General features: G+C 36.7%; 1 protein-coding gene across 1 annotated transcript in view; it reads left to right on the forward strand.

The window, feature by feature from the left end:
- The window catches only part of LOC106688008 (uncharacterized), a 26,376-nt gene extending 17,162 nt beyond the window's left edge, over positions 1 to 9,214 (forward strand). Inside the window, exons 7-8 of the mRNA XM_014432268.2 lie at positions 7,150 to 7,369; positions 8,722 to 9,214. Coding sequence (XP_014287754.1) covers positions 7,150 to 7,369; positions 8,722 to 9,064 — 563 coding nt within the window. The 3' untranslated portion in view covers positions 9,065 to 9,214. The remainder of the gene's footprint in view (positions 1 to 7,149; positions 7,370 to 8,721) is intronic.
- The last annotated feature ends 448 nt before the right edge of the window (positions 9,215 to 9,662 follow it).

Raw genomic sequence — 9,662 nt, forward strand, 5'->3', positions numbered from 1 at the left:
CCTTTTTCTCCCTCCCAGATATTTACTTCTAATTTCATAGGCTCTCTAGGCTCCGCCTAATTTCCTAAATTATCTGATTGGTCCAAACCCCTTCTCCTATTTCACTATTCTTCCTACCCTCTCTTCTCAAGTGTACATATATATTTTTTAGCTCTAGATAGCTTAGTAAGAAGAGAGAGAATCTGTAACAGTGAAAGTAACATGTAGTTCTTGTAAATATGTTAGAATAAAGTCATTTTAGTCTTCACTGATTTTTGTGTTATTTAATTGGCAGGAAGCAGTGCTCGCCTTTTAAGCCGCCGTATTATTGCGGACACCGGAACTCTCCACGTGCCATTACTCCTACTTCATCTTCTCTTACTTAATCATCTCTTCAGACTTCGTCATCACTTGAAAGTTCATTATCTTTAGCTTCTTCTTCTGATCTTTTTCATCCCCCTGTCGTTATCTCTCCAACTCTACTATTTTACATTGCCCTATTTGATATTAACGTTTTTTCTCAATTTAAATTAAAATTTCCTCTTCATAAATCTTAATTCAACACCCTGTGCAATCTCCACAAGCGCCTTACTGATAAAATCCAACAACGTATTATCATTCTGAAATGCAAATCATATTCAATTCTTCCAAAATCCATAAATAATTCATTTAACCAGTTTTCGAGTAAAGAATGACAATATTTGGGACGTAGAGAAGAGGCTACGTTCGAAATATTCCCATTCTTTACTAATTTGTAAAAGATCGCTTTTAAATCTTAAAATTAGGGAAATCATTCATCAAATTGAATCCCTTAAATATAAAATTTATAATCTCTCATATTCACTCACTTTTGTTATTGGCGACAATAACATGGCCCTCCTCAATAACAACTTTACAAAAAATCTGTTTATTTATCTAATTAAATAAAAAAAGCGTTCCCTAAAAAAATAAAAATCTACCCCAGGTAAAAAGGTAGTGAAGAATGGGTTTTCTCAACAGCTCCTTCAAATTTTTCTCACCTTATATCTTCTCGAATTTCCGATTTAGAATTTATTTATTGAGCTGATCTGTTTGGTATTTCTGAAGAAGACAGGGAGCTTTCTCGTATGCGCCTTTGTAACATAATTTCCAACCACCTCCAACACCCCCCACTCCGTACTACCATTCTTTCTCCCTTATTTTTTAAAGACTTTTCTTTCACCCGCTCGTTTATAAAATCTAACGACCAACTTATAATCACTAAACTCGACTGTGGTTATGGACAAATCTGAATATTTTGACAAAATTCACATCCTTCTGTCTGAGATTACTTACAAACCAATCACTCGAGACCCAACCCGCTCACTTATGCTCCAATTTAGCCTACTTCTAAGGAACCTTCTTGAAACCAATCAGATTAACGGCCCCACCTTAACTTCATTTCTTATAATTCTTTAGCCCCCCGCTGATTAGGACTCCCTAAAATCTATAAACCTAGTAACCCCCTACGCTCCATCATTTCTAATATCAATGCTCCCTCTTCTAAACTCAGTAAATTTCTTCTTCCTGCCCTTCAAATCTTCAGCCATAATAACCCTTATGATATCCGTAATTCCTTCCACCTTAAAGAACTATTACAATCCCTCAACATAACTGACAACTTTATCTTAACCTCCTTTGATGCCGAAGGGCTTTTTACTAACATTGTCATTGACAAAGCCCTTCATATCGTTGAGAAGAACTGTACTGTAATTCAACCTCATATCACGTTTAACCTTACTTCATTTCTTTCTGCTTTAGAGCTTTGCTGTAATTCTGTTACCTGACGTTTCACGATAAATTTTACCACCAAATTAGCGGACTTGCGATGGAGAACTCTAGATATCTCTAATATTGTTCTTAATGACCTTATCGACTCTATAATACCTCTATTCTCACAAAACATAATTTTCATTAAGAAGTACGTGAACGATTTCTTCCTAGTCCTCAATCCTGATAGAATCCCCGAAATCCTATCAACCTTTAACTCCTATTACCTTCGTCTTTAGTTTACTGTTGAAGGTGAAATTGACCATTCCACTCCCTTTTCTTGACCTACTTATTATCAGAAATATCCCGATGACCCCCATCCACTGATTGGTATACTAAATCCACCTATTCTGGCCGACTCCTCAACTATTTTTCTCAACACCCTTATCATCAAATTATTAATGTTACTAAGAACCTTATTCACCGACTCTTTTCTCTTTCAGATCCTCAATACCACCAGACCAACATACAACGTATTAAACAGATCCTATTCAACAACAATTTCCCTCTTAAAGTGACAATCAAACTACTTGATTCTTACATTAACCGTGTTACTCCAGTTCTTCCTGTCCTCAACTCTTCTCAACCCACTCCACATCTTTTTCACTACAGGTCCCTTCCGTTTATCCCCATTCTTTCTGATAATATTAAAAAATCCTTAAGATCCACTATTCCCACCCTACGTCTTGGATTGGAGTCCCATAACAAAATTTTCTATTTTCGTTTTCCAAATTAAAAGCCCCTATTCCTTTATTACACCGTTCAATGTAGTTTACCGGATACCTTGTATATAGGCCTTCTGGTCCCACATTTGTTGGATCGCGGGGCCAGAGTTGGATAGATGTGATACTTGCCACGGCTTCCATAGCAAAGCGTATTGCAGACAGGACCCTATGGTCAGACACGAGCTCCGACCACCGGGTCATATCCTTCAGTGTGGTGGAGGAGGAAGGCGGTGCCCCAGAAATAGAAAAGGGCTTTGTGACCCGATCGGCGAACTGGAAAGCGTTTTCTAGTGAATTGGAGGGAATACGAGCTGACAGGGAATGGAAGGAGATGACCCCGATAGATGAGGACCCCGAGATTGACCACAGATCGTTTGGATAAGGTGTACTTTCCAAACAAGTGGATGGCTGCAGATTTGAGACTGCTCTACAAGGAAAGTGGTAAGGATATAGAAACGCCTAAATCCTCTCGACCAATATGCCTCCTCCCAGAAGCTAGTAACGTCCTGGAGCACACGATCGTCCACAGCCTTAGACCAATCCTAAGTGCTGCAATTCTTCCACGGCAGTTCGGCTCGACCAGTGGCAGGGGAACTACGGATGGGCTGCTGAGAGTGCATAGGGACGTGGAGGAGAGGGCGGATAAATATGTCTTATTGATCATGTTTGACATCTCTTCCGCCTTCGACAGCGTTTGGTGGCCCGTGCCCCAGCGGTTGCAGGAGCTCGACACCCTCAGTAATCTATACTCCTTCGTAGGTAGTTACCTCAATAACAGGAGTGTCAGGATCAGTGGTAACTACTACAAGATCGAGAGAAATACGAAAGGGTGCGGTCCTTGGACCATCTCTGTGGAAGCTAGTATTCGATGAGTTGCTAGGGGAACTAGAGGACAAGGGGTTCCTTGCCACGGCCTACGTTTACGACCTGGCAGTCATCGTGGCCAAGAACAGCAGACCCAGACTAAAGACAGAAGCGGAGAGGTGTGCCAGTCTCGTAGGAGAGTGGTGCGTGAAGAGGAAGTTGAGTATGGCAGCAACCAAGACTCAGGCCATCCTTATAAGAGGCTTCACAGACAGGGCTCATCCTATCACCCTGGATATCCAAGGAGAGAGGGTTAGACCGGGTGAGGAAGTGTCATATCTTGGTGTGCGGATAAGATGAAGATTCGATGCCTCTTCTCACCTGGTGTATCTAAAGGACAGGATGACACTGTCACTCAATGGATTAAGTAGGATAGGGGGTGTATTTTGGGGCCTCAGGTACCCTCCAACGATGACCATATATATAAAGGTGTGATCTTGGGTATTCTGAAGTACGGATCCCCTGCGTGGAGCCGAAACCTCACGCAGACACAGAAGAGAAGACTGGCTACCATACAGAGATTGGCTCTGCTGAGGGTCATGAAGACATACAGAACGGTGTCACATGAGGCGGTGCAGGTGCTGACCGGAGGGATGTCCCTGGAGCTCATCCTCAGGGAGGATTTAATGGATGACCTTAAATATGAAGTAAAGAGGCAGGGACTAGAAGCGCTACCGGAGGAGCTCCGAGAGAGGATAGGTGAGACTCCAAACTTATGGAAGAAAATACCGCAGGAGGAGTCATTACGGGAGTGGAACGGACGATGGGTAGCAAGCCAGAAGGGCGCTACTTTGAGAAAATTCTTCCCTACCGTCCTTTCTAGATTAAAGGCTAAATGGGTCATCCCAGACTATTGGATCTTACAGATCCTAACAGGACTCGGGGGATTTCAGGGAAAGTTGCAGAGGTTTGGAAAGAACATCGACCCCCGGTGCCCCACGTGCGGAGTTCCTGAAACAGCAGAACACGTAACAGTAGATGGCTCTGCAATGGAAGGACACCGAGCCAGGCTGTCGAGAAAGACCGGGATTTTTGCCATTGCTGAGTCGGACTTTCCCTGTTTGATGGAAGAAAAAAATTATCCCTTCTTCATGGAGTTCATTTACGAGTGGAAGGAGGTGGTGGCCCCACTCATTTCACAATGAGAAGGAGTTGACCGCCCAACATCAGCAAGCCAAAAGAGGAGGAAGCTGACCCAGATTGAGACCAGGAGGGCTGGGCCAGCCTGGTAACTGCAGGAGGCACCCAGACGGATGCGCACCATGAGGACCTACAGAACGGATGCAGTGAACAAGGTGGAGCTCCACCAGTAAGGCGCTAAACCTAGTGCTGGGCTGACCACAGTAAGAAATTTAATAAAAGAATTAAAATGATTTGGCGATCTTTGGGAGCAGTGGCATGCGCAAATCCCAGCGCACTACCACACTGCTCCCGCACCCCGTATGCCAGAAATGGCAAGGGAGGGGGATAAAAAAATAAACCTTGTATATAAAAGGAATTCCATAATGGGGCTGACATGTACGAATTCCTTCTATATCGGCGAAACTAAGAATCATCGAATCAACATAAGAACCGCATTTCCTAGCACCAAACTTCTATTAACTCCTGTAACCCACTTGCCTCTAAATTATTAGAATTCCATCAATCATAAAATTGATAAAGACTGCATCTTCCTGACACATTGAATCTAATAAAACCCTCATAATGCTTCTTTGCTCATCCTTTTGCATTTCAGAAGCCCACGTTCCTGTCATATCTTTTATTTTGTAAATTCTCACTCCATACTTAATTTAATTATATTTTATATTTACTATCCTTCCTTTTTCTTTTATATTTATGTATCTTATATTTTAAATTTATATTCATGTGTTTCCAGCTTATGTATACTTACATTATTATTAATTAATTCCCACTTATTTGGTACATTGTTTTTCTTAATCATTTATATTTATTGTATCCCATTATTTTAACTTTATTTTCATCCATTTAAATTAAATTTTTTTAAAAAAATATTTCTTCTCCCCCTCTAATATGCTTATTATCATTTATTGTTTACCTAATTTTAATATTTTCTATATGTTTTACTTTAAAATTATTTTCAAATATGATGTACTTAACTGCCATCCCCACTCCTCCCAATCCAAACGGTTCACTAGGACTTTGAGTTCCGTTAAAACAGGTATGAATACTGTCTCGTTCATTTTCTTCTTTTTTTTTTTTCTTGGCTTTATTCTTCCCTTTTCATCTCTTAGTTTGTACTTTCTTTAATATTTATTCTTTTCATCTGTTTAATATTTCCGTTTTCATTTATTGTTTATAACCTTTAATTTTTCTTATTTAGTTTTTACGTTTCATTGTGTAACCTTGTAAATTTCCATTTACTTTTTTACTTAGGTTAAATGTTTGTATCTTTTTTAGCCCTGACGAAACCCTGCAACGTGGGGTAAAACATTGGCTGAAATAAAAATAGTACAAAATATACTATTTGAGGTTAATTTGACTGCACCCGGACCATATTCCATTTATTAATACACACGGTCAATCAGCAATCTTCAGAATAAAAAAAAGACATATTAAAAAATTTCAAAATCTTGATATCGTTATTAAAAAACCCATTTGATCTTTATTTGAAAAAAATTTATATTGGGAACTATTAAAAGTCTATTAGCACTCAAATTGAAATAATTGAAATATACGATAAAATAGTTTTTAATAATAACCATTGTTGGAGTATTAGTTTTCATATTATATATACGAATATATTACCAAAATGTCGATTTCTCATGATTAGGAGAAATGTTTAGGAACTTGGAAACTATCTTAAGGTAATAAAATTGGATGTAGCAATAAATATTGGATTTCATATTGAAGCTAGTTCATCATATAGTTTTTTTTTTCCGATCCCTCTAAAACAGAAAAGAAACAATGAATTAGTGAGTGCATTACAGTGAAAAACAGGAAGTAATTCGTGTTGAGTATTACCTTTTACTACCTTTGGTATTTGAAGGTTACCTGTAGTGTTTAGATCATATAGTAGTTCCTAATAATTTACTTTAAAGCAGGTGCATTTTAGCAGCAGCGAGAAACGAGTTACGTTTTTCTGAATAGGCTCCCCTGCTATAGACAAGAACGTTTAAAAATAACAGCCCTGATATAGGCCTGATATATGAAAAAAACGTAGACTATGATTATTTATTCAGACTTTAAACAATAAACATTGTTCTCCTTGGGATTTCATTTAAATTAATAACTTTTTGAAGATTGATGAAGTTAAATAAAATCCCGGATGAATTCTCCTGCTGATAGTAATGTTTGTAGGCCGCGCAGGCAGGACAGTGTTTAGGTGACCGCATGGGTGTTATTAGCTGCCGTTCCAACATCATCATTTGCATTCCACCCGGTCCAATCAAAGGGATGTAACAGACGCCTGATTGAATGCACCTTTAGAAGTCCATAGTGTACCAGTAATGTTCTAAAGGAGCGTTTGGATGCACAGAGATTGGATGCACAGATACACACATGAATCTATGTTTATATTCTATTGATAGATTCCTTATCGTCGTACCAATAAAAATATAAATGTTTTGAAAATTACATGACAGAAAAAAAAAAGAAAACTTAGGTCTCTCCAACATCTGAGAGCTAGAAGTAATTTGTTAATGGCCAATCGCGACTTAAGTTGCATAAAATTGACGAATTAATTCGTTGAAAAATTTCAATTATTATCAGTAGAGTGTATTATGTTTCAGTACCAACTGATTAATTAATTTATTGTTTTTTTTTTTTTTTAAAGGGGAGAGAATGTCAAAACATATAATTTGGACCAAACAACCTTGCAAATTTATTCAGTTCACTAGAACGGAGCTCTTTGAATATGGGGATCCCTCAGTGTGGGAAGGACAAAGAATTTATCTGGATGGATTGTATCCTACTACTGAGCAACTTTTTAAATATTTTCTCTATGGCAGGCAATGGTTAAAATATAAACAAGAACTCACAAATCAAATCATAAGGTATAATTCTTTCTTACTATTAAAGTATTGGAAATCAAATATCAATAGTTTTTTATTAATAAGTTGTGAACATTACATAACATAACACTAATAATTCTTAAAAAGAAATAAGTAACGTTATAATTGGAATATGTTGAGATAGTGGTTCCATTTCTTCGGTATAGAACCAATATTAACATAGTAATACGGTGTGAGCCCTAGGTACGAGTAATATATATTTTAAAAAAAAAGTACTAAAAAAAAGAATATAGATCTGTATAGCTTCTCCTCCATTCCTAGTGAATAGGTAAGTACATAAGTTCCTACACATTTAGATTTAAGAATAAACTTTAATATTTCTTATTAAATCTGATTTACCATATATGTTATGAAAATGATTTTGCACAACGAAAATCGAAAGTAGTAATTTTTTGAAATTTATACCATGACAGCATTAATCCCAAACTTTTCTGAAAATATGCCTAGAAAATATGGACTAGCTATTTTCGAAATATAGGTATATCGAAAAAAAAATTTACCCATGTGTAAGGAAAAGCAGTGAATCAGATGAAATCTATATGATACTAATTAGAGACTAGTACAATCCCTGAAAATTTCAGCAAAAATCGAACTAACGGTTTTATTGATTATACCGGAATAAAAATTCGTCTATAGCCCGACAGACACAGAATACATTTTATTTCTTAATCTCTAAAAAGTAAAATACGGATAAAATTTTTCGATTCTTAAGACGTTCTTTCATTTCACTTTCTGCGTGAATAAAAAAGTTTTTCAACGTTTGGTAATGAGTAAGAAAAAATTGTATTTATTAGTTAGTGTAATGAAATGTTAGGCAAGAGGTGAAAATTTTCACTCAAACGGATGCAAATAAGATAATTTTCACTGATGAAGATGAAGTGTTAGTATGGTAATGGGATATTTCTTTTGAAACAATATTGTATACGGGATGAAAAAAAATATATAGATTTGATTTTAGTGTTAATCAATTAACTGAAAATATTTATGTTTAGTAAGGAAAAAATAATATAATAATGTTCATTAGTAACAATAATAATAGTAATAGCTTTATATTTACCGTTTATAAATTATGTATGTAAAAACTACGAATCCCCGGAAGGATTGGGTAGGACTATAATTAGGAAAGTACACAATATTTAGACTTCAAAAGATTCTACTTTATTTTCATTATAAAATCACAATTTGCAAAAGATTACTGGATATATCCATTCAAAATTAACAATAATTTTAGGTGTTGAAAATCAGTGAAAATACAATGTCTGTAATAAATATAACGTCAGTTACTATAATTTAATTTAATTAATATTTTCCATTATTAACAATAATTATTTTAGCAACAGACAACGTAACGTGATTCACAACGTTCCAATGCCATTGAGATGCAATCATATGAAAATGAGCAAGAGTAGTTTGAAAAGACTTGGCATAACCTCAATGGACGACTACCTCAAAGGTGGACTGGATCCGCTGGGTGTTGAAATAAAACACTCATACGTTTTGGACAAAAGTGGAGGGTTGAGAGAAAAGTTGTTCGGCCGATTTAAGACTGTGCCAAATTACAAATCAGAAGTGCAAGAAACATTAGAAGACGACAAGAAACAGCTATATGACACTTGCCCGTCATTTTTCTTTTACAATGTACTCAAACAAGAGGGTTTCATAAATGAAGAAAACTGAGGATGTAATCCCACAGTTAACACTATTAGGTCTTGTCTTTTGCTATAAAGAATGACCTATCATAACAGTACATTAACAAAAAAAAATTCTGAAAAAGTAATATATTGTACACGATCAAGTACGAATATAAATAAATGCTGAAATCATTAACGCTATTATTTTAGTATATTAAAAATTAAATCTGTAACGCTGCAACCCATGAGGGGTTGGAGGTTAGGGTTGCAGTAATTTGTAAGGGAGTACTGTCACAACACCAATGGTTGTGTAAGGAGGTGATTTGATAAGAATCACGCTCAGCAACCAGATTTTACTCAATTAAGGGTACCCAATTTATGAGGCTGGGTAAAGGGTAAAGGGCGGGCTCCAGAACCCACAGGGCTGACTCATAGCTACAGGGAAACAAAAAATAAATATTGGAAGATTATTGATTGACCGTGTGTAAAGATGAAAGGAATATGGTCCGGGTGCGGTCAAGAAAAACTCAAATAGTAGAAATATACTAATTTAATGAGCCAACGTTTCGCCCCACGTTGCAGGGCTTCTTCAGGGCTAAAAAAGATACAAACACATAGTTACAAAAGGAAAACAAAAACTTAAG

This window comes from Halyomorpha halys, unplaced genomic scaffold, assembly GCF_000696795.3.
Source record: "Halyomorpha halys isolate HHAL.00 unplaced genomic scaffold, Hhal_1.1 Scaffold1039.1, whole genome shotgun sequence".
In the NCBI taxonomy this organism is placed as follows: domain Eukaryota; kingdom Metazoa; phylum Arthropoda; class Insecta; order Hemiptera; family Pentatomidae; genus Halyomorpha; species Halyomorpha halys.